Below are 26,858 nucleotides of genomic sequence, written 5' to 3'. Positions count from 1 at the left end.
TTCCAATGCGGAAAGGAACTCGGATTGAGTAAGCTCTTGGTATATAGAAGCCGCGTCGCGTAGCCCGAATAGGAGTCATGTACACTCTTCCCCAGATTGGATTGTATCCGACCTGATACGTCCTGGTGCAGCACGAGTTCAAGTCACATTGATAGCGGACTCCTCCTCGATCTCCCTAGCTAGGTCAGGGAGCATCTCATCGAGGTTGTCGATGAACTCATCGAGATCGCTGCGTTGAGCTGCTGCAGGTGTCTCTGACTCCCTGGAGTTGGCTAGACAGTTGTTGAAGCCACCCGAGCCATTGGTGATGTAGTTCCAGGAGCCGAAAAAGAAGGTTGTGCCCTTGTCAAGCACAGCGATGGTGAAGTCAACAGATGCCATCGAGTTCTCCGATGGATGCTCGATGACCACCCCTACCTAACGCACTAGCTGTCGCTGTTTAACCTCCAAGCCCACCGAGGGATACCCCCGAGATGGTAGATTGTAGGTGGGGTGTCGCCGAGATTAGGAACTCAAAGGTGCAAGGAACACAAAACTTTAGACAGGTTCGGACCGCCGAGAGCGTAATACCCTACGTCCTGTGTGGTGGTTTGTATTGCCTTAAATGATGTAATTTTTAAAGGGGGTCTCTGCCCGCCCATATATAGTCTGGGGGGATAGGCTTACATGGAAGTCCTAGCCCGATACTAACTTAGGAGTCCTACCCGAGCACTACTCGGGTAGTTTCCTTCTGTTCCGACTAGTACAACTCATGTACAAGTAGTTACAATTGGTGTAGGTGTGGGCCATATCTTATTGTCGGTGCTTTACCGCCTGCCCACCGAGGGGTATACCCGAGGTGGTGAGTTTTAGGTAGGGTGTCGCCGAGATCAGAAACTCGAAGGTGCAAGCAACACAAGGTTTTGACAGGTTTAGGCCACAATGTGCGTAATACCCTACGTCCTGTTTGGTGGTTTGTATTGCCTTGGGTGTTGATGTGTTTTGAGGGGTCCCTGCCCGCCCTTATATATCTGGGAGGACAGGATTACATGAATCCTAGTCCGACACTAGCTTAGAAATCTTACTCGAGTACAACTCGAGTAGCTTCCTTCTGTATCGACTAGTTCTACTTCGCATGCGAGTAGAGTACAATAAAGATAAGGTATAGGACATGTCCTATCCCCTATTCTTGTATGAACTACGTTATGTACATAGTCCCGTAGTCCTAAGTCTGACAAGCCCTCGAGCTCTTCGTAGCTGAGTACTGCAGGCTCCTCGAGTACTTCTGAAGTAGTCTTCGGCTTCCTTTGAAGCTCCGTCTTAAAGTTCTTCTTCGAGTACTTCCTTGGCTGCATCGAAGCTATGAGGTGCTCATGCTCCGAATTACTTCTTTGGTATGGGGTGCGATGGAAAATCGCACTCTATATGGAGTAGCCCCCGAGCCTTAGGTTGAATCGAAGAATCAGGCTGAGGGTCACATTAGTCTTGAATCTCCCTTGCTTACTCTTTGAATATATTTGAAAAATAAGTAGTCGATGTCACGTATCCCGCAGCCTCCGAGCCTTGAATCCAAATCTCTTAGGCTTGGAAAAAAGGATCCAATGGTCGTGGCATGCAGTGAAAAAATGTTCCCTTGGAAAATAATTGGTATGATGGTACACATGATAGAAGTTAGATTTTAAATTCGAAAAACCCCTTTTTTCGGGACAATTAACTCTGAAAAAATGGTTAATCAAATAATTTATCAAAAAATCCACCAAATAACCCCTCATCTTCCGAATATTCCCTGTGATGACTCTTCAACTTCAGAATAGTAAACCTGTATCCGGCTGCTGGTTATTTAACCCCGAGGTAACTTAGGGTAAAACCCGTGCTTCCAATCTTCAATCCGCTGAGTAATTTCCGAGTCCCCAATCAGATCCGTGCTCCGCCTTCACCTCCTGTGACAAGCCCCAAGCTAGTCGAATCTCTCCACCCCTCTCTGCAGCCCCTGAGCGCATGCGAGTAAAGCGGCTCGTGACAAACAGATCTAAAATGGCGCCCAAGAGATCCAACAAGAAGGATGGGAAGGGGAAGGAATCACAGCCGCCTTTCGGGGAGTCCAACTCCGAGCTCCAAAACAGCTCAAGGAGCAGAAAAAAGTGCATCAAGGCAAGTCCTTTCCTCACTTGAGTACTTTCTCTAGCAGTTGGTCTTATGTTCTAAAACACTATCTTCACCGCAGAGCTTAAGAAACTCTTAGCTTATAAAGAAGAGTTACTTACTGATGTGAAGAATATGCTGTATCGTCATACAGATGACGTCGAGAAGCTAAGGGTGGCCGCCCGACAGCTGGTTGAAGTGGTGGATCTGCTAGAAGATGGCGCAGCAAACGGGCGATCCCTGCTGGAGCGACTTCGCGGAGCTCCGCAGAAAGTCCTCAGCTTCATCGCTGAGGCCTCCACAACATATGTTAGCCATACCTTAGGTCTTGTAAAGTTGTTTTGGCCTAAGGCTCGACTAGAGGTATTGGCACAAGGTGTAGCTGCGAACTGCTCTAAAGAGCAGTTCAGCGAGTACCTTCTAGAGGCCAGGCCTGTAGCTGAAAAAATTGTAGAGAGTATAGAACAGGATTGAGTTATTGTAAAGACAAGTACTCTTGTCCTTGTAATATATCTGTCAGTGTTGTCTATACTATCGTTGCCTTGTGATTTCTGGATTACCATCCATGCTCATAGGCTAAGTAGTAGACACTACCCCGGGTGTAGCGACTCTGGGAGTAGTCGATATAGCTCCTCAAGTGAGCCCGTCAAACAAGTTAGATTGAATCCGATCGAGCGGATCTAACCTGTTCGGAGTATGTGATCCTTATCATGACGACTATCATGCTCGTAGCAAGTAGTCAATACTACCCCGAGTGCAGCGACTCTAGGAGTAGTCGATATAGCTTCTCAAGTGAGCCCGTCAAACAAATTAGATTGAATCCTGTGGCAGAACCAACCTGAATTATACCGGCTCAAGTACGCGAGTCCACTTCCGAGGGCTCCAACGTGCTTCAAACGGTATAATTCCCTTGGCCTGTCGGGTAACGTCCCGATAAACCACCGATACACAGGATCAAATAAGGTTACCTCACACGAAGGTGAGTCCAGAGATACATTTACCATCACATTTTGCATCACAGGGAATTACATTACAAGGGTTATCAAAAGAGGTACGAAGATTTAAATTCAGAGAAAAGATTACAAATTGTAAAAACTATGGTTTTAGCAGCGGAAAACATACGCGATGATTACAACACGTCGTTAATACGGATGTCATGCTAAGCCCGGGCACGACATCACTCGTCATCACCAGTGCTGGCCGGGGACGGATCCCATTCCACGGACCAACCTTCTGAAAGAGCACAGGACCAGGGCAAGGGAAAAGTAGGGTCTTCAAGACATAACCTGCAAAACGTATAACTAGCAAGGCTGAGTATACTAATACTCAGCAAGGCTTACCCGGGATTGGGTATACTTAGCCCATAACTAGACTTATGAGAGCTTATAATGGTTCTGGGTTTAGTTTCAGCTGAAAAGCAACAAAGAGTAGATCCTTAACTTCAAATTTTAGCTTTCAGATTCTAGTTAATTATCCATTCTAGGTAAGCACCTATAACTACTCAAGCAAGGTAGAGCTCTTTATTTCAACCATCAGTATTACTCATCATTTAGTTGCTCTTGTTACTCTGTGTGATAAAGGGATTAAGCAGTCTCAATCTTCGTGAGAAGCGGACGATTCGAATCGAATTTAACCTTGCAAGGGAAACCTAACTCACACGCTTCGAATGCCACAGGGTCATTCCGAAGCAACCGTTTGCCTTTCATTCCGACTCGTGGACAGGTCCACCACAAGCGACTGCAGGAACATACGTACACCCAATGTGTGCAGGACATACGTCTGTAGCGCGACTACAAAACCCGTATTCCTGGTTGCCCTTGCAACACGTATTTCCTCAGTCGAACATAAGTAACCAGAAGAAGCAAATCGAGTGGTGGGAGGTATGTCCACTCCTCGGGCCGATTGGCTACTAGGCTTACCGCTTACCCATAACTCACGGCATGTGGTTAGTACTTTCAAACGCTTAACCCCGATCGGCACACACCGCGACCTTATCAAATTCAACAACACAGACGGGGTATCACCTCAACCATGATACCGCACAAAACTCCCGTCCGGCATCCTTATAGTGATAACAGGAATGAAAACATTACAACTCCTATATCGCGCGAGTGACAGGAAATCACCCGACTTCTACCGGTCCTATTAGCATAGCAGCTAGTCGGACTCAAGTGCTAGTATTCATCACATTGGTTCCTAGGGAAGATGCAACTAGGGTTTTCAAGCAATTCCTAAGAACTTAGTGCATAGAATACGTAAATAGATATAGATTGCAGTATAATTAAAATAGTGGGTTATGTCCGGGGCTTGCCTTTACTGGTGGGGCTGGGGTTAGTCAAGTTAATAACGTCCGAACTTTGGTTCGGGCCTTCCGAGAATTCCCTGACGAAGTCCTTAGGGTCTTCAGAACAACCTCCTTCTGGTTCCAGGATTAGCTGGTAACTTCCGTCAGCGAGGGAGAGATCGAGTCTACATGATATGCAAGATGGAGTTCAATGGATGCATACACTTTCATTTCAATTCACGATAAAGTTGCAATCCAAATAAAAGAACATTACATTTTGACAAACAATCTAACTACCCTGTACTGGGCAGTCATTTATCGGGTATCAACCAAATTAACTAGTTACTTTAAGCAACAGGGTGGGTTACCCTAAACATCTATACTAACTTCATTAGGTAGCATGTTTGGTTATTTAATGGGTTGGTGTATAGGTCTTGGCCGTAACCGATGAGGATGCATCAGGTTTAGCCGATTGACGTGCTTTGGTCATGTCTAACAGAGGCGTGTCTTAACTGAGATGTGCTTAAGTATTATCCTAAGTAACTAGGTGTGGTTGCATCGGCTGGATTACGTCAACACAATAATTGAGTGCCGTACAGCCGATAGGGTTAGCTAAGTTAGACCTATTTCAAGAATTAGGTGTAACAGAACACTAATATTATACTAGGTTGGTGAGACCACAAGTGCGAAACTAGTCTAACGAGAATGTGGCCGATAGGTGTATAGTTGATGGGTTGTACGTGCCTGACTTCTTAGCCGACAAATCGGCATATAGAAGTGTGCCGGTAAAGATTGGAAAACTAAGAATTGATCGGACACAATTGACCTATATGGAAAACAACTAAAATCAGCTTGGATTAGCCGAAAGTAAGAATCTTAAGATCTAGTGTGAAAACTCAGATAAATCGGCTGTTTAACAAAGGTTCACACATAGCCGATTCACATTTTAATCCGACAGAGTACCTAGCCGGTAGGTATGTAGTCGATAAGTGTATCCTAAAGGTATGTGATCGATAAAGGCCGGGGTGTACTGATTTTACAGAAAAGGTCCTAGCAAGATTAAAATCTACATACAAACATTTCATCAACTACAACACAAAGGCACTTAAATTCCATAGCTAAAGAGCAGGAAAAGACTTGAAAATTTTTACACAAGACTAAACAAGAAGGACACAAGCTATATTTCAAAGATTAGCTATAATCCAATAGGTTAACACTTAAGAACTTATGGTATAAAAAGGAATCTAAGCCTTAAATCATAAATATTAACTCATGACTAAAGCATTAATTTAATTGAAAACAGAAATTAAGTATTCAAGTTTAAATTAAATTTAAAATTGAATGTGAGTCCTAGATAACTAGAGTTATAAAGTTTTGAAAACTTTAAACACAATTTTATTGCATACTTAAAAGATTTTGGCTAAAAGATCTAATTAGATAGGTCTTACTAAATAGACTTAGCAAATTTTCATATAAAACAAATTGAATTGATCAACTCTTACAAATTAAATTATGAATCAAGATTAAGTTTGAAATTTCCACATCACATCATATTTAAACAATGGAGGTTGCATAACAAAATCATGATCACATGGTTAACCTATAGGATTAAAATTGGAATTACGGATAGGATATTACATTCCCATGTCTTAGATTCAATATTGATTCAAAACTATTTGGTTTCAAATCAAACTCACTTAATAGGAGTTATAGAGTTCTAAACCTAGTTTCAAACAAAACTGGTTTTGTAATTTTTGGAATTTCCTACAATTCTCTATTGAATTTACAAGTCAAAAATATCACTCACATGAAATAACAAACATCCATTTACTTTTATTCTAAATACAGTACAAACTATCTATTTTCACAGCATGGTCATAAAACAAAAGTGATAGAATTTGAGATGAAGATTCAAGTACAACTGGTTTCACATTTTTTTGAATTTTCTACGATTTTCTAGGAATTTTCAAAGTTCAGCACATTGGAAAGGAAGAAAGGGCTGAAACTTTCATTTGGGCCCTTGGAAAGATTTGGGACTTTGCAATTGGGTCCCTCTGCCATGGATGGCCGGAGCAAGCTCGGGTTCATCCCGATTCCGGCGATGGAGTGGTGAATCCGCAAGGGGAAGGGGGTGGGAAGGAAGAGGGCATTCGGGCGCACCCTGTTGGGACCTTGGCCGGGCTTGGGGAAGACAGGAAATGGGTCGCCGGCGGGAGGCCGAAGCGGCGGCGGCACGGTGGCGCAGGGAGCCAAGCTGCAGCGTGGGGAAGGCGCAAAGGAGTGGGGGAACGGCTTCTAGAGGTCCCGGGGTGCTATTTATAGGAGAGGAAAGGGAAGAGAGGGGCGCTCGGTCGGGCGCCACGGCGGCGGCTCAGGTGAGCAGCACCGGCAGCTCGGGCAGACGATGGTGGGTGCGTGGCGGCACAGGAATGGGCGGGGGAAGTAAGGGATAAGGGTGGGGAAGGGATAAGGCGGCGCCTGGGGGTGGAGAGGGGGCAAGGGGGGCTGTACTGACGCCGGAGTTAAGGAAGAATTGGCGGCGGCGTGCTGAAACAGAGGAGCAGGGGAAGCAGCCAGAGGTAGAAGATGAGTGGGAGAGCGCCAAGGACCTGTTTGTAAATTGCAAAAACTTCAAGGGCCCGGAAGTAAAACTAAATTTCCCACTGCTACAAGGCTCTAATGATGAAATGACCAAAACGAAAGTTGTACAACTTTTCAAGCTCTACAACTTTGCTTTAGGGTTTGAACTCCAAAACTCAAAGTATGCATCTTTATTTTGAAATTTTGGACTAACTTTAAGTTTTCTAAAGATTTGTCCTTGTTACATATTTTACACACAACTTGGGCCTAAATGCAAGTTTTCAAAGCTATCATGATTACTTGCATTCTTATAATTTGGCCCCTAGTAACTTTTGAAAATTACTTTTGTAAATCAAATATTTGCGTAAAAGGACTTATACTTTTATAAAATTACATAAATACCCTTGTTTTTACCACTTTACCCAAAATTTTTACATACTTCAACATACACATTTCCAATAAAACTTTTGGATAAATAAATATATATTTTTACAAGGGTTAAAACAAGGAAAACATGTTTACAAAACCACTTTCACTTATTTTGAAATTACCCTAATCCAAATACATGTTGCAAAAACAACCCTATGTTTTTCTGTAATTACAAAAATACCCTTTTTACTTGTACTTTAAATTTTCAACAGTTTCACACAAACACACAAAAGTTTTACACTAACAAGCGTCCACTTCACACTATCAAATTATAAGCCTAGCTTACAGATACATGAACTGTCACAAATCCGATCGAGCGGATCTAACCTGTTCGGAGTACGCGATCCTCATCACGACGACTATCATGCTCATAGCAAGTAGTCAATACTACCCCGAGTGCAGTGACTCTGGGAGTAGTCGATATAGCTCCTCAAGTGAGCCCGTCAAACAAGTTAGATTGAATCTGATCGAGCGGATCTAACCTGTTCGGAGTACGCGATCCTCATCATGACGACTTTCATGCTCATAGCAAGTAGTCGATTTATATGAAACTTGAATGTGGCTATAGCCTCCGAATTTTAATAGAGAATTTACATTCCTGATTCTGTGGCACATGGCCTCCAAATTGAATCGAAAGGAAACCACCTTGGCGCTCGAAGAACAGCTATCACTGCGTGTCTTCTTATGGGTAAAACTTTCGTAGGTTTTGTACGTTCCAGGAATTTGGGACGTCTTGGCCCTCAGGGTATTGTAGTCGATAAGACCCCGGTCTTGTAATCTCCTTGACGATGAACGGTCTTTTCCATCTCGAATTGAGCTTGTGTAATCCTGACTCATCTTGGATGCGGCGTAGGACCAAATCGCCTATACTGAACGACCGTTCTTTGACGTTGCAGTTGTGATATCGTCGGATCCCCTGTAGGTATCGTGCTAACTGAACAAGAGTAGTGCAGCAAGCCTCTTCGACAGAGTCTAGCTCTAGCTGCCTTGCTTCTCCGCCTCGCCTTCATTGTATATTTCAACCATTGGGGATTTCCACATGATGTAAGCCGGTAAAATTGCTTTGGAGCCGTACACAAGAAAAAAATGGTGTTTGTTCTGTGGCTTTGGACGGCTGAGTCCTGAGCCCCCAGATGACATGTGGCAACTCGTGTATCCACTTTCCACCTTTCTTGCTATTTTCATCATAGAGTCTTTTCTTGAGGCCCTCAATTATCATGCCGTTCACCCTCTCGACTTGACCGTTGGCTCTTGGGTGTGCAACGGATATGTATTTGACTTTGATGCACGTATTTTCACAGAACTCCCAGAACTGGTTAGCTATGAAGTTTGATCCTAGGTCCGTGATGATGGCGTTCGAGAAGCCGAAGCGATGCAGAATGTCGGAGATAAAATCAACGACTCTGTCTAGTGTGAGCTTAGTTATCGGCTTATACTCGATCCACTTGGTAAACTTGTCGATTGCTACCAATGTGTGGGTAAAACCGCCTGGCGCCGTTGTAAATGGCCCAATCATATCAAGGCTCCAACAGGCAAACGGCCAGGATGGTGGTATGGTGATAAGATTGTGGGTTGGGACGTGAGATTGCTTGCCAAAGAATTGGCAGTTTTGGCATCTCCGCACCAGGTCTTCAGCGTCTGACACTGCGGTGGGCCATCAAAAATCAGCTCTGTATGCTTTCCCGACTAGCGTTCTTGAAGCTGCGTGGTTGCCGCATACTCCCTCATGTATCTCCCGCAGTATGTCATAGCCGTCTTCTCCCATGACGCATTTCATGAGTACACCTGATCGTGCGTCACGCTGGTAGAGTTTATTGTCGACTAGGACAAAACCTTTGCTTCTGCGCATGACACAAGCTGTCGCTGCGCTTTTTGCGTACATCCCCGCTGGTAGTCTTTGGTCCCGGATGAAGTCGAAATAAGTTTCTCTCCAATCCTCCCCGAGCATCATAACCTCCCGATCGGGCTTCTGAGGGTCAGTACCAGTGGTTATCTGAGGTGAGGACTTGATGGATGGTTGCTTCAGCTCCTGGATGAAAACTCCCGCTGGGACTTGTGCACGGGTGGATCCTAGCTTGGATAGTATATCTGCACCGACATTGTGTTCCCGTATCACGTGATGAACCTCCAGTCCAGAAAATTTGTTTTCCAGCTTGCGCACTTCTTGTACGTAGGCATCCATTGTCTCCTTGTTGCAGTCCCACTCTTTGTTGACTTGCTGAATGACCAGAAGTGAATCGCCGTATACAAGTAGTCGCTTGATGTCTAGTGATATCGCCATACGTAGCCCGTGAAGCAAGGCTTCATACTCGGCTTCGTTATTGGATACCTCCCAAAAGATCTGGAGGATATACTTCAGTTGTTCGCCTTTTGGGGAGATAAATAGGACTCCAGCACCTCCACCATCGAGCTTAAGAGATCCATCAAAATACATGGTCTAGTGCTCTGGCTTATCGACTAGAGTTGGAATTTGGTTCTCTCTCCATTCGGCCATAAAATCGACTAAAGCTTGAGACTTAATTGTAGTGCGTGGCTTGAAGTCAATTGATAGAGCCCCCAATTCCACTGCCCACTTTGATATACGTCCCGTGGCGTCCTGATTGTGTAGAATATCCGCCAACGGAAAATCCGTAATCACAGTGATCTTGTACTCGTCGAAGTAATGACGTAGCTTTCTTGATGTGATCAGTATTGCATATAGAAGTTTTTGAATTGCCGGGTATCGTACCTTAGATTCAGAGAGTACCTCGCTGACGAAGTACACGGGCCTCTGCACTCCAAATGCATGGCCCTCCTCGCTGCGCTCGACGACGATGGCACTGCTGATGACATGAGTTGTCGCCGCAATATAGAGTAGTATATTTTCTCCCGGTAGTGGTGCTGTGATGACCGAGGGTGACTGTAGGTGTTGTTTCAGATCCTGCAGGGCCCGCTCAGCATCTTCCGTTCATTGGAATTTGTCTTGGTGCTTCAGGAGTTAAAGAAGGGTAGTCCTCTCTCCCTGAGTCAGGAGATGAATCTGTTCAGGGCAGCCATACATCCTGTTATTTTCTGCACATCCTTGATTGTGGCCGGAGTCTCCATGTTAGTGATAGCCGTGATCTTTTCAGGATTGGCTTTAATTCCCCGGTTGCTAACGATGAACCCGAGCAATTTCCCTGATGGTACTCCGAATATGCACTTTGTTGGGTTGAGCTTCCATCGGAACTTTCGTAAGTTGTTGAACATTTCTTCCAAGTCAGCAATCAGATCCTCGGGATTCCTAGTCTTGATGACCATGTCATCCACGTAGGCATCAACATTCCAATGCAGCTGATTGGCGAAGCACATTTGAATTGCGCGTTGATAGGTTGCACCTGCGTTTTTCAATCCGAAAGATATAGTTTTGTAGACATATATCCCGAACGGGGTGATAAACCCGGTCTTTATTCGATCTTTTTCCTTGAGCGCGATCTGGTGGTACCCCGAATAATAGTCAAGAAAACAGAGGAGTACGCACCAATGCGTCAAACAGCACCGGAGGAGAAGCTCCTTAAATCCCGGTGACTGGAGCCATTCGGTGGATCGGGAGCAAAAAAAACCAGCTCCTCTCGACTCCTCTCCATCCCAAACCAGCTCCTCTTGACTCCTCTCTAGAGGAGCAGCGGCGGCGAGGCAGCAGGCCACCAGCAGCGGTTGCAAGCAGCCGAGCAGCAGCGCTTGCAAGGACAGAGGGAGCTGCAGGCGGTAGGAGGCAGAGCAAGCTATTGCTGGAGAAAAGATAAGGATCAAGTCGTCCTGGAGGAACGGATAAGGAAAAGAATGGAAGGGAGGAAAAAAGGGGAGGAGAAAAACAAGAGAAGAAAAATTGTTTGTTTAATCTATACTTATGACGATTATTTAGTTTTATTTCATATGAAATCACGTTATAACATGAGAAGAACAAGAAAATTATTTGTACAACAAGTCAGATAGCTAGGGGTATATTGGACAATTGACATCTTCAATGCATCATTAAAAAATAAGAAGAAGCTAGGAGAAGCCGTTTTGCCAAACGATTTTCAAAATAGTTTCAGCTCCACCGGAGAAGCCGTTCCACCAAAGGAGCTACAGTCAAAGCCGTTTCAGCCACAGCCGGAGCTCTGTTTGAACATGCCCTTAGTGCATCCTGCGATAGGCTATAGCAGACTGCTATCTGCCGTATATTGTCTGTAACGGTAACTCTTGCAATCCCTTCCATTTTATGTTTTCATTCTATGCGAACTAATTAGAAAGATGGTGGGACATATATAAAAAAACCATGTTCGATATAATGGTGTAATAGTAGAATTACTGAACAACTGGCCTTTAATTTTCTCATGATACCTCAACATATTGAGGAATTCGCCTTCAGGCCTAAACAAATTCAAGAACCTTACGATGAGCCTTAGTCAGAGAAAAATGTTCTTTGGTAACTCAGTCTGATCTTATAGGTGCATCTTCCCATGCCACTAGAAATTTAAGATCCTCACTCTGCCCAGACAACAACTACATAAGATCCAGTTTTTACCAACTACTACAAAATAAGAATATTGTAACACACTCTTGTAACACATTCATCAATATGTTACAAAGAATTTTCGCAGGAACACAAAACTATGTGTTACAGAAGGATGTGGTAACACCTAACACTTATTTGGTAAATTTGTGTTACAGATAACGATTATAGTAATACAAAATTAATGTTACACATGAAATGTTACAAATATGGTAGTATATTGTAACACATACAAGATAATGTTACAATTGAAGTGTTACAAAGACCTTGCTTTCCACTTCTCGTGTGTCACCTGATGGGCTGGACGATAGCAAGCTGGGTGAGCAAGCTGCAAACCTTTAGATATCAAGTTTAAATTCATGACCAGCTTGATTTTTGAAAAATGCTGATTTGGTCGGTTCTTCCCAGATCTATTGCACGTTTCATTTTTAGCCAGACCTCTAAGGCTCAAAATCAAGTTTTTCTAATAGGACCATCCGGGATGGTCCTAATAACTCTGTCTGCGACAAGCAGCGATCATACCGCATAGTCCCTTTATGTCACAAGCAGTTAGGCTTTTGTATGTATTGGAGTCAAACACCCCTTGCTAGCCTGGCTCTGGATCTAGGTTTTTCCCAACTAGGACCATTGGTTTCTTCCGGTTCTAATAACCATGTATACGAGAAGTACGGCATGTCGCCGACGAGAGCGGGGTTGCTCTAGACCTAAGCATTTATATGAGAGGGATGTCAACTGAAGGGATAGGAACAGCTAGATCTAAATCGAAGTGAGAATGCTGAGCTAAGCCCACCTGGGTGAGCTAATGAGTCAATTTTTTTATCAAACCCTATGTTGACTAACTAATGCACTTTTCTAATTAGCCGTTGTATGTCAATGAGAAAAATAAAGAAAAGAAATAAGAACTAGTTTATGCAATAAAGTACATAGATTTTAATAAGAATATACAATTGTGTTAATAAGCACTTGTGTCGTTAAATCATATAGGTTTATGGGATCATTTCTACAACTATCTATATTCACAGAAAAAAACCTGGACCTAATGGGCCTCGAGTGGTGGTAATCAAAGGCCTAACTAGAGCCTATTTGGGGAGGTAGAGGAACCAAAATCCTTCAGTTACCTGCATCGCTGTAGTAGTGTTTCTTGCTTCCATGGTGCGCGGATCATGAAAACCAAGATGCAGCGGTGTCCTATCCAGCGTTAGGGCTTGATCTTCCATGTAGGTAGACCAGTCTCAGTAAAAGTTTCATTGCATTAAAACCTTTAACACATTAGTAATTTTGGTAATTTGACAGACTAAATAAGAGGAGAGAAGTAGAAAGGGTTTCGTCACCGCGCAACACCCCGATCGCACAGTTACCAGTCCGTTGAAATTCGATGAAACCCGCACTGAGGCCTTTTCCGTTTCACTTGCGGATCAGCTGGGCTCGCCCCGCGTGCAGCCCGCGCTCCTCGCGCTCCATCCAGGCTTCTCGCCGCGCGAAATCCTCTAGCGCGCTCCTCTCACCTCGCTACTAGAAAAGATGCTTATAGCACTGGTTGAAGAGTGCTATAAGTATCGGTTTTGCAACCGGTTGAAAAGTGCTTTAAGTACCGGTTATGCGACTAAAAGTCTCGAGTATCAAAACCGATTGCATGATCTGGTACAATTTTAAGTACCAGGCAATGCTTCCGCCCGGTACTAAAGTATTTTAGGTCCAAAAATATTTTAAATCTGCGAAGAGGCCCGCACACTCGCGACGTCCCAATTCACAAGTCACGTTAGTTTTCACGCAAAATAATCGCGCGTGCGGTGGATGGGATTCAAACGCGAGACCTCTCGCGCGTACCTTCCTTACCATGTCACCTACACAGCAGTTGTGGTTAAAAATAGATGGTTTCCTTTTAAATTAATCCATGGATGATCCGTTAGTACCGGGTGGAAACACCAACTGATACTAAAAATTGTACATTAGTACCGGGTGGTGTTACTAGACGGTACTAGTGTAGGGGAAGCATTAGTACCATATGGAAATACGAACCACTACACCCAAACAGCTCAATTTCATCGGCCAGACTTATTTTCGTCGGCCTATGCAAAGCCAACGAAAACTGTCAAATTAGTTTATCGGCTTACACAAGCCGACGAAATTGCCTTATTTTCGTCGGCCTGAAACATGCCGACAAAATAAAGGTACTATTTTCATCGGCTTAATCTAGATCGATGACAATAAGTAAAACAAAGATACTATTTTCGTGGCTTAACCTGGACCGACGAAACTAAGCGTTATATTTTCGTCGGCCTCGTTCAGGCCAACGAAAATACAGCTGCTCTAGGTCACGAACTGGCCACACACGTTTTCTTTGGCCGGCCGTCCCTGCCCCGGCAGGCGTCAGCCGGCCCCGCCCGTCTCGGCCACTCGACACCTCCGGATTCGTCGCCCTTCCCCGCCCAGGCCGGCGCCGCTCGTCCCCGGCGGACGTCGAGGACCGTCCCCGTTGGCCCGTTCCTCCCCGCCCAAGCTGTCGGCGCTCGTCCCCGCCGGCGTTCCCCATCCGTCCTCGCCCGGCGCTGGCCGTCGACACCCGCCGACGCCCGAGTTCCCGCGGCTGCGATCCTAGGCAAGCACCAGAATGGATTCGGGACAGGAGGTCGAGGATGAGTGGTTCGGCGGCGACTACGACGGCACTGCTGCGACGAATGACGGCCTTGATTTCTTCAATCAGGCCCCAGCTTCCACACGGCCCCTTTGCACTTCGGCGGTCATCGCAGCTTTTCTCGTCACGGAGCAGCTGCCGTGCAGGGCCTGGACCTCAACTCACAGGCCATGGACATCACCGACAACGTGGTCGTGTCGCGCCGAGTTGTCCTCCTGCTGCCACTTCATCATGCCAATTCCGACCACCTCATCCGGCTGGAGGTCAAAGCAATACGGGAGTCGCAACTCATGGTGTCGCCGACGCCACCTTCGATGGTGGCTTTCACGATCCTGCCGAATTCAATTGGAGCCAGGACCCCTACGACGAAGACGACGACGATGTTCAGGAGATCGAAGAAACGGTGAGACTATTGGTCTGCTAAAAAAAATGTTCTTTTTTATTCTGATCATATATCCCTTGAGACATAGCTATAATTGATTAATTTGAGACATAGCTATCTTCTACTAGTGTGAAACTTTTTTTCTCTGAACTGAAGTGTATCCCTATTTGTCTCGACAAAGATCACTGCTTGTCTCTTGCAGTTATACTGCTTTGTGAAGGCTAGCAGTAGTTTTGGGCATCTTTTTTATTGTGAATTACTGAGTATGTTTAATAAGCTTGTGTATGCTGTCTGGCCACTCCTCTAGTCGTGTTGTGAACCATTTTTTGACATCTAATATTGCTTCGATTTCCTCCGTCTCCAGTTCATGCCATATTTCCCTGACTGTTTCTGTACCTTACCTATGCTAACTGATGCACTTTGTCTAGTGATATTTCTTTGTCTTGATGCACTTATGGTGATACAGAACGGCCATACCCTTTTTTCTGAACTGAAGTTGTATTACGCAAATGAGTAAACCAATACAGTTTCCTGCATGGTTCTTCCTGTCACATTTCTTCCATGTTTGATTGTAGTTGCAAAGCGTTCAATTTAACACTTGTGTCTTCTTAATTCTGTTTTTTACATTAGAGGGATGATCTATTTGACAAAGCTGACTGGAGCAACAACGCCAATAATGCTGCATTTTTGTGAGCTTTGCGTTGAGGAAATTAGAGCAGGGAACACAAACAATGGACACTTGACCAACAGGGGTTACACCAACATAGCTGCAAACTTTGAAGAGCAGACAGGGCTACATCACTCTAAACGACAGTTTAAGAACAGATGGGATGCCCTTAGGCGCATGTATACCTTTTGGTTGTGGCTGAACAAACAAAGTGGACTTGGACGGAGTGGGGGCACGGTTGTGGCAGATGATGCTTGGTGGAAAAAGCACACTAAGGTAATGGATGCTCATCTGCTACCTAATGATATATTGATTTTACTTATGATACTTGAGTTCTTGGGCACTAATCTGTTTTCACGTTTTGTAACAGGGTCATATGGATTAAGGTCAACAAATAAGATGAGTTCCATTGAGTCATTAGCTATGTTTCTGTGGGTCATTGGAGCACCACAATCAATTAGACAGGCTGAAAATCAGTTTGAGAGGTCAACCGAGACAGTCAGTAGGAAATTTCAATAATGCTTGGATAGTGTGTTTAGACTCTCTGATGATATTGTGAAACCAAGAGATCCTCAATTTCGAACAGTGCATCCTAGACTGTAGAGTTCTCGTTTCTCTCCACACTTTGATAATTGCATTGGAGTTATAGATGGGACACATATACCGGTTGTTGTTCCGTCATCGAAGTTGCTTCAGCATGTGGGTCGATATGGTTACACGACTCAGAACGTTTTGGCTGTTTGTGACTTCGACACGAGGTTCACCTTTGCGGTTGCGGGTTGGCCTGGTTCTGTACATAATATGCGGGTCTTTAATAGCTTGCAACTTGCATGATGATGGATGAATACTGTGGTATGCTGTACTTATCGATGACTATTTTTATGTTAATTAACTGCTATTTGAAATTCTGAAAAACTAGTATGCAGTAGCTTTTTTTTAGCAGGCGCTCAGTATTTTCATCGGCCACATGGCTGAGGAAAATACTGTACACTCTCCAGTATTTTCATCGGCTTCCATAGCCGACGAAAATAACTACATTTATTTTCGTCGCATGCTCTGGCCGACGAAAATATGGTGCATATTTTCGTCGGCTTCCTTTGCGGTTGCGGGTTGGCCTGGTTCTGTGCATAATATGCGGGTCTTTAATAGCTTGCAACTTGCATCATGATGTATGAATATTGTGGTATGCTGTACTTATCCATGACTATTTTTATGTTAATTACTGCTATTTGAAATTCTGAAAAACTAGTATGCAGTAGCTTTTTTTAGCAGGCGCTCAGTATTTTCATCGGCCACGGGGCCGAGGAAAATACTGTACACTCTCCAGTATTTTCGTCGGCTTCCATAGCCGACGAAAATAACTGTGAGTTCATTTATGAGTGAGTGACAATTTAGTACTTAATTTTTAGGTTTTTTTATCTCATGTGGCTAATAGTTTTCCTAGTACAAATTGTGTCTTTCCAACAGTTACATGAAAACAACAACAACATCATTTCCAACAAGCTCCAACAGTATACTTCATCAAAGAGTTTTGTGTGTGCTTGTATGTGTGTGTGGTGCTTGTGGTGGGTTTGAGTGAGGGGTAGAGAGCAGCCAAAATTTTTAAGATGGTAACTGTGGTAATTATCAACACAGCCAAAACGGTTCCTATATATCATGTTTTCGTTAGCAAATGCATCTATAACTGAATTTTAAATAGCACAAAAAGTTTGGATTATACTGTTCAATTTGTTGAGCACGTCATAAAAAAGTTATAGAAACATAATTTATTCCCTAACTTAAATCTTTAGCAATATATATATTGAGTTGAACTTTATAGCATCGAATTATAGTTCTTGCTTGAAATTAGTTATAACGGAGTTCAAATTCTATAAAACTTCAGAGTTAATTTCAATATTCAATATTTGAGTCTAACACAAAATTATTTAGGTTTATTTACGCTTTGTATCTTATCAACTGATGGGGTGAATATTGATTCCAAAAAGAAATGAATCTTGAATTTTCAAATTCATAAGTGATAACACGAACAAAACAAAAATCTTAAACCTTCTTCCATATGAAATCTAATCTGACTAAACAACAAAATATAACATGGGTAAATACAAAGATGTTGCTTATTGCTATACTCGGCATTGCATTATTTATTTATTTTTCAATGGTGAAACTCTATAACAGCCTCACAGACTGCTATATATTCCATATGCCCATATTGGTTGCAGTCCCTTCCTTGTAGCCCGGTTCTTGGCAGCCTCGCCGATGAGACACTCGCCGCAGTCAGTGAGGGCGACCTAGGAAGGCGTGATCCGGTTACCCTGGTCGTTGGCGATCAAATTGCAAGTGGGACGGCGTGGGGATACCCACTACCCGTCCGCATCAGCAGCTAGCATTTGCGGGTATTTGCGGCAGCCCGCAAGACGCCGCATGCTAGCTGCGGGTGTTTGCGGTGGCCCGCAAGATGGCAAGACGCCGCATGCAGAAATGCAGAATGCTAGCTGCGCCTTGACCAGCGTCGGACCACAACAACCAAAGGGTATCGAGCGTTGGGCACAGTAGCCAACAGCTCTTAGTAGCAATCATGAACTAGAGTCTCAGCAAACTGTCCGGCTCACAGGCCTTAAAAAATCTCCAAGAATTAAAGAAAAAAGTGGGAAATTACAATGAAGATGTTAAGGACATTTCTTAGCAAACCGTCCACCTCACATGCTTGAAAAGCATTGCAATCATACCTCACTTGCTTGTCAGCTAAATGAAGATTCCAGTTTAGTACACTATAGGAGATATAATAAAGAGCTCTTCACATGGTGATTCACAGATGCAAGTAGAAAACTAGGCAAGAACAAAAAAAGCTTGATGAGCAACAGAGTTCAAATTCTATAAAACTTCAGAGTTAATTGCAATATTCAATATTTGAGTCTAACACAAAATTATTTAGATTTATATACGCTTTGTATCTTATCAACTGATGGGGTGAATATTGATTCCAAAAAGTAATGAATATTGAATTTTCAAATTCATAAATAATAACATGAACAAAAGCAAATATCTTAAACCTTCTTCCATATGAAATCTAATGTGACTAAACAACAAAATATAACATGGGTAAATACAAGGGTGTTGCTTATTACTATACTCGGTGTTGCATTATTTATTTATTTTTCAATGGTGAAACTCTATAACAGCCTCACATACTGCTATATATTCCATATGCCCATATTGGTTGCAGCCCCTACCTTGTAGCCTGGTTCTTGGCAGCCTCGCCGATGAGGCACTCGCCGCAGTCAGTGAGGGCGACCCAGGAAGGCGTGATCCGGTTACCCGGTCGTTGGCGATCAAATTGCAAGTGGGACGGCGTGGGGATACCCACTACCCGTCCGCATCATCCGCTAGCATTTGCGGGCATTTGCGGCAGCCCGCAAAACGCCGCATGCTAGCTGCGGGTGTTTGCGGTGGCCCGCAAGATGGCAAGACGCCGCATGCAGAAATGCAGAATGCTAGCTGCGCCTTGTCCAGCGTCGGACCACAACAGCCAAAGGGTATCGAGCGTTGGGCACAGTAGCCAACAGCTCTTTGAAGCAATCATGAACTAGAGTCTCAGCAAACTGTCCGGCTCACAGGCCTTAAAAAATCTCCAAAAATTAAAGAAAAAAGTGGGAAATTACAATGAACATGTTCAGGACATTTCTCGGCAAACCGTCCATCTCACATGCTTCAAAAGCATCGCCATCGTACCTCAGTTGCTTGTCAGCTAAATGAAGATTCCAGTTTACTACACTATAGGAGATATAATAAAGAGCTCTTCACATGGTGATTCACAGATGCAAGTAGAAAACTAGGCAAGAAACAAAAAAAAGCTTGATGAGCCTGGTTCAGGCATGACTCCACCAGCTTCTGCAGGTCCTGGAGCTGATAGCGGAGGAAGATAGGTGGATCAGTCAGCGCAGGAAATTGATGTGGTCTTGCATGAAGAAATATTCAGAAACATAAATTATATCAAAGTAAAGCTGGTATGCTGATTGACCAAATGAATGAAATGGGATAGCACATGTTCATAAGTAGAACAATAAGAAACAAAAGGTAACCATGAACTGAAGCAATTAGCTAATTTACCAATGTTCAAGTTATAAAGACCATGCCATAGGTTACAGGTATTGAACAATCTGACTACGTTATGCATTCATTCATAAAGCATGTACCAGTCACTGAATGCTTGGACATGATCCAGATAATGAAATTATTATGTTAATAATACTTACAGTGCAGATGCAGCACAGTTAGATGCAATCAGACTCATCCACCGCAACATTTTCTGCTGTGTTATCATGTGTACTATCCTCTGATCTTGGCCAATCTTGAAGACAGATAACAGCTTCAATTGTTTCGCTTTTTAGTCTGCTCCTATAGTCACTCACAACTCTTCCTCCGGTAGAAAATGCTGATTCTGAGGCCACCATTGATGCAGGTACTGCCAAAATATCACCGGCCATGCGTGCAAGTATTGGATAAGTGGTTGAGTGCATTTTCCAGTATTGCAAGATGTCAAGATTAGATCCTACATCCAGTGTCTCTTCTTCTAAGTACGTGTCTAAGTTATTTATTGGTCTTCTTTTTATTGCACATTTTGATGTCGCCACCAATTTGGCCATGGGTTGTTATCATCAGTATTGACAATTTGTGCCTTCTCAACAACTAGGACATTGATTTTTGAGGAATATTCAGCAAACAGCTTTCTAAATGTCTTCTCTACTTTAGAAATGTATCTGAATGCTTCATCCTCAAACCATTGGCTCAAGCAGAAATTAAGAAAGCGGATCTTAAACCGAGGATCAAGAATCACTGGGATGCAGATTTTCAAATAGGACAGATCCCAGTATTTGTTCAACTTTTCCCTCATCCCATGCACCATAGTTGCAATTATCAAGTCAACATTTGAGGATTGTCAGTCTAGCTCTTTCTTCACCTCCCAAATCATATGGAAGCAGCGAGCTGTAGTAGGATATTTTGAGCTCGAGACTATATTAGTGGCGTCATAGAATAGTTCTAACATGTTACCACTAGTACAATATGGCTCTACACAAGCGGTAGCCTTTTTCCATCACAAGCGGCTAGGTTGTAAAACCGCTTGAGATGTGCCAGGCCATTCAAACCGCTTGTGATGTTTAAGTATCACAAGCGGTCCGAAATTAAAAAGCGCATGTGATATCCGCGTCAACATCACAGGCGGTTTATAAGACAACCCGCTTGTGAGTTTATCACCATCACAGGCGGTTTTTAACCTGACCGGCTGTGATATAATTTTGAAATCACAAACGGTCAGTAATACGAAACGCTTGTAATGCGGGACATGTGTCACAAGCGGTTTTAGAATCTTAACCGCTTGTGATGGATTAATATCTCAAGCGGTCTGTAACAGGGAACGCTTGTGACGCTGGATACGTATCACAAGCGGTCAAGCTAAATAGAACCGCTTGTATATGAATACCAAACCGAGTAAAATTGCATAGACAGAGGTCCTTCGTCCAGAATCACAGAATGAAATATACTCAAGTCCAATATAGATCAATACAGAATCACAGAATCGATATTCTTTCAAGTCCAATATAGATAAATACAGAATCACAGAAGGGAAATTTCTATAATCTACAAGTAACAAATTAATATGTAACACTATAATGAGCTCCAACAAATGATCCTTCTAGCTGAGACCTCTCCTGGGCATTGCTGCACATATAGGCAAAACAAATCAGTTCACCGTGACCTTTAGCATCAACATGAGCATTTATATTGTTAGTAGAAAACCACCATATATATATGTGAATGAATTTAAATAGCACACATAGAGAACTTGAGAGATTTTAAATTCATTGGTAACCACAATACATAGTCGATCGGACACATGACAAATACGATTTGATTTATACAATTTTTCATGAACTACCATTTTTCCGCATGTATGGCTTCAAGTTCTTATCAATTTTCTTTTCCACACGCTTGATTCTCTCAGGACCATTAAAGACGGACATCTCTTCATACTTATTGTATTCCTCATCTCCGTCTCCCACATTCTCAACTCCAACAATTTTTTGCTTTCCAGAAATAACTACATGGCACTTCTCATTTGATGGATCGAGTACATAGAACACTTGTGCAACACATTCGGCGAGAACCCACGGGTCATCTTTATATCCTACTTTCTTTAAGTCTACCAGTGTGAGTCCATAGTTGTCCACTGTCACCCCCCCGGGATGTTGTACCCATTGGCACCTAAATAATGGTATTTTCAAGCTCGGACCATAATCAAGTTCCCATATTTCCTCTATGAATCCAAAATATGTGGTCTTCTGTCCCTGTAGGTCAAAAGCATCAATACGAACACCGCTATTTTGCACAACACTTTTCATGTCTTTTGATTTAGTGTGGAATGTGTACCCATTGATGTCATATGCTTGCCATGATGTCACTAAACACGATGGTCCAGAAGCCAAATTCCTCATTGTTTTCTCTTCCAAAGAGTCTCCGGATGGGATGTTTTTGTCCATTAACCATTCGCTAAAACGATGTTTGTGCTCCCTCATGATCCAGTCCTCTGTGCGGTTCTGATTTTCTTTACGAAGCTCATCTAGGTGTTCCTCAATGTAAGGCTCGGCTATCGCGAGATGTTGTAGTACACTACCATGAGCACAATGTACTATCTTGTAATCCTCGACGCGGAAAGTTTTCCTGCCCATTCTCCCTCTCCCACATAGTTTACCCTCATGTTTAGGTACAGGCACACCTATCATTGTTCCATCTCTGATGTAATCTATACAGCTCTCAATCACTTCTTCTGTAGTGTATCCCTCCATGATTGAACCCTCTGGGTGAGCGCGATTTCGCACATAACCTTTTAACACTGCCAAGTACCGCTCCAACTGAAACATATGATGTAAATATAGTGGCCCTAATATTTTTATCTGATCCACGAGATGTATGATAAGGTGTACTTGCATATCAAAAAATGATGGAGGAAAACACATTTCAAGCTTGCACATAGTCTCGATGATGTATGCCTTCAGATAGTCCAAGTCTTCTAAAGCTATTACTTTTTGTGACACTGCATTGAAAAAGTAACACAAACGTGTGATGACAACTTTGACATGCTCTGTTTCGAGGGCTCTTACCGCAATTGGGAGGAACACCGTCATCATCATATGGCAGTCATGAGAGTTGTAACCAAATAGAGACAAGTCCTTCATCCTAACTAGTTTGCTGATATTGGATGAGAAACCTGTGGGCACTTTGATCCCACGCAAACATTTGCAAATTTTTGTTTTCTCCTCAACTGTCAAGTTGTAGCTAGCTGGGGGAAGGTAAGGCTTCCCTTTGCCACTATCCACTGGATGAAGTTCCGATCTGATTTGAAGATCTACTAGGTCCCGGCGTGACTTAAGTCCATCCTTTGTCTTTCTCGGCATGCCCAGTAAGGTTCCAATGATGCTATCAAAAACATTCTTTGTTACATGCATCAAATCAATGCTGTGGCAAATTTCCATATCCTTCCAGTATGGGAGGTACTTGAAAAAAATCGATTGCTTCTTGAAAGTTGTGTCAGTTGAAGGGTCAGTTCTCTTTCTCTTTTCTCCTTTGTTTTTTTTCCCCTTTCCGAATACAACCTGAATGTTTTTTACAATTTCAAAAATGAGTTTCCCGCTATAAGGCTTCGGTGCACCTTCACTTTCCAGTTCATTGTTAAATTCCTCTTTCATCTTTCGGTACTTATGCTGCTTCATCAAGAACCGTCTGTGTCCCATGAACACCAACTTCTTGGATGATTTAAGGTATAAGGAAGCAGTTCCATCCACGCACACTACACAACCATTCTTTCCTTTGGTCTTTTGCCCTGAAAGTGTGGCGCCCCCGGGAGAATCATGGATGGTAACAAATATAATTGCTCTTAGGTTGAAATACTCCTGGTGATACTCATCCCATATTCGACCTCCTTCATTCCAGAGCTTCGCCATATCTTCCATAAGAGGTTCCAGGAACACATCAATATCAACACCAGCTGCTTTCGGACCTTGAATAAGAATAGTCAACATAATGTACTTCCTTTTGTGACACAACCATGACGGAAGGTTGTACATCGTCAGAGTCACGGGCCAGGTGCTATGTATACTTCTTTTTTCACCAAATGGATTCATTCCGTCTGTACCCAAAGCAAATCTTACATTTCTGATTTCTTTGGCAAACTCAGGATACATATGATCAAAAGTTTTCCACTGTGATGCATCAGCAGGGTGTCGAATCTGATTGTTATTCTGCTTGCGACTTTCAGCATGCCAGCGCATAAGCTCAGCCTCCCTAGGGTTCGAGAACAAACGCTTCAAGCGATCAATTACTGGAAGATACCACATCACCAAAGCTGGGATCTTTGACCTCCTGTTGCCATCCATGTCATCAAAAGTGTCATCATCAATTTCAGGTCCGATAGCGGCTTTCTTGTTTCTATTTATCTTCGCGATTTTGCTCACACACTCTTGATTGTAGCTCTTCTTGTATCGACTGACATTGCAAACTGGGCATCTTGTTGCGTTCTCAAACTCACCACGATACAGAATACAATGGTTCGGACATGCATGAATTTTTTGCACACCCAGAGCTACGGGAGATATAAGCTTCTTCGCTTTATAAGTGCTGGTTGGTACTTTGTTGGGTTTTGGTAGGAGTTGGGATAGAAATTTTAAAAGATCTGTGAAGCTACTATCAGACCATCCGGCGCTAGCCTTCAACTTAAGAAGTTCAAGAACTGTACGCAGTGTAGTAAACTCTTTGTCACAGCCCTTTGATTCATCATATAAAGGTTCTTTTGAGGCACTTTCCAAACCCTCCAATTTAGGTAGATCTTTCTTCTGTGATCCCATAGAACTCAACATTTCTGGATCCATATGGCGCAACATGTCTTCGCAATCAAATTCTACAAGTAAGAGTCACATGGTTAGTATAAAGTCAACTAAATCAATGATCCTATGAACAAGTGTGTTTCCAAAGTTGTCAAAATCAAGTGATTTTTTTTCTACGAGTTCAGTAACCTAAATTATGATGCCATGTCAAGTTATAGATTTTTTGGACAAAATATCCATATTATTAGATTTATTTGTTGCCATCACACAGAGCAAAGGTACCTTTTTTAGTAAATAAACAATTAAATTTTGGATCAATTTCTGGAAATTAGTCAATAATATAACACATCACACAATATATATTTTTCAGGAATTTTTTTGAGACATATTGTTCGTAGTCTTAGTTCAAGTTCGAATTACTCTCAAGAAGCATGTAGAAATTCACTTAAATACAATTAAATAGTTACCGAACTCAAAAATTCATGAAAATTCTAGGCAGCGACACTCATGCACTATATGATATGTAGAAATTGTACCAAAAGATTTATCCAACGTTCACACACAGATTATTCTGAAACGAAATTTCATAAGACCTAAATTTGTAAAAAGTTATCCCAAGCGGACTGGAAGGAAAAAGCGGTTGGGAAGGAAAAGCGCATCGCAAGCGGTTTCACAAGCGGTCGGGAAGGAAAAAGCGCTTGTGATGTTCCACATCACAAGCGGTCGTGAAGGAAGAAGCGCTTGTGATGTTCTACATCACAGGCGGTCGTCAACGAAAAAGCGCTTGTGAACAGATGGATGCCTATGTGTCCCACACAGGCGCGCCCCAAACAAAATTTTCATCTCCCTCCCGGAGGCGCGCCGCCAGACAAAATTTTCTAAACCGCCTACCGCGCCAGCCGTGTCCATCCCCGCCGCCATCCCCTTGCCGGCCGGAGGGCCGCGCCATCCTCGAGCCGAGCGGAGCGCCGCCATCCCCGAGTGGAGCGCCGCCTTCCCCGAGTGGAGCGCCGCCGTCCGCGAGCGGAGCGGCGCCGTCCCCGAGCGGAGTGCCGCCGTGCCCTAGCGGACGGCCGCCGTCCCTGAGCGGAGGGGCGCCGTCCTCGAGCGAAGTGCCGCCGTGCCCGAGCGGAGGGCCGCCGTCCCCGAGCGGAGCGGCGCCGTCCCCGAGCGGAGCGCCGCCGTGCCCTAGCGGAGGGCCGCCGTCCCCGAGCGGAGCGCCGCCGTGCCCTAGCGGAGGGCCGCCGTCCCCGAGCGGAGGGGCGTCGTCCCCGAGCGGAGTGCCGTCGTGCCCGAGCGGAGGGCCGCCGTCCCCGAGCCGAGTGCCGCCGCCCCCTCGCCCAGTGCAGCCACGGTTGTACCTGTTCCTGTTGGCCTTCTCGTAGTTGACTCTCTGCCTCACAGTTTACATATACGTACATCAATTGTTCTTCCTAGATGCTGCTCTAGTGCACTGCCCTTTACAGAATGTAGTTGTTCTTCCTAGATGATAACAATACATGAACTGCCTCTTATGTTAACCTCTATTTGTTAGCATGAACTGCCTCTTATGTTCTAAGATAGCATGTATTCTTGATCTGAATTGCATTGATTCATCGTTTTCAGTTACATAGAATTAGCTTAATTTTTTCTACTGATGTGCAGTGCTTATATTTGTTACTAGGATGGATGATATGGACTTGACCGGTGTCTGTAACAAATCTAATGAAGACGCGACCAGACTCCATTGGCAGACATCAAGCAGTTCCAGTGAAGGCAGCAGGGAGGAGGATAATTCTAGTGATGACAATCCTTCAACACCCATACCTCCGAGACAGAGAAAAACTTCAGATGAGCTTGATGCTGACTATATTCCCAACGAAGAGGAGGTAAATAGAAATCAGCCTGATAACTTAAATTATGTAGCATCTAAAATATGTCCATATATTAAAGGCTATCAATTGTTTGAATATATAGGTCTCAAATGAAGAGAAGAAAGAGGAGGCATGCTCTACAGGAAACACAGAGGAAGCTCCGGTGGCTGAATCATCTGTTTCACAGAAGCGGAAACGAGGGCCACGAGGTCCCAATCAGCTGAAGGCCGGTGCAGTCATGTACATAACAAAGCTCAATGCAGAGGGGTTTCCTGAAGAACCACTTGATGTGGTTACAAAGTTCCGAAATGCCTGTGGGGCTATTGTTAGAGATATAGTGCCAATCACACTTCAGAAGTGGAAGGATTTGGATGCGGACACCCGCAATAGGCTATGGGCTAAGCTGTCAGAGTCATTCAGGGTCCCGAAAGGCACGGAGGATGCAGTAAGGAAGTCGATGCTCTCTGCTATGGCCAGGAGGTTTCGTGGGTGGAAGGTTGAGATGAATAGGGATT

At 43.7% G+C, this 26,858-nt stretch overlaps 1 protein-coding gene across 1 annotated transcript; it reads left to right on the top strand.

The window, feature by feature from the left end:
* Positions 1-14,285: 14,285 nt before the first annotated feature.
* On the top strand, positions 14,286-16,262 carry LOC112894429. The gene is made up of 3 exons (XM_025962143.1): positions 14,286-14,968; positions 15,578-15,890; positions 15,985-16,262. The coding sequence occupies exons 1-3, from the start codon at positions 14,736-14,738 to the stop codon at positions 15,997-15,999; spliced, it is 561 nt and encodes a 186-aa protein (XP_025817928.1). The 5' UTR covers positions 14,286-14,735; the 3' UTR covers positions 16,000-16,262.
* Positions 16,263-26,858: the final 10,596 nt, after the last annotated feature.

This window comes from Panicum hallii, chromosome 5, assembly GCF_002211085.1.
Source record: "Panicum hallii strain FIL2 chromosome 5, PHallii_v3.1, whole genome shotgun sequence".
Taxonomy (NCBI): Eukaryota; Viridiplantae; Streptophyta; class Magnoliopsida; order Poales; family Poaceae; genus Panicum; species Panicum hallii.
This window is presented reverse-complemented; position numbering and strand designations above follow the sequence as displayed.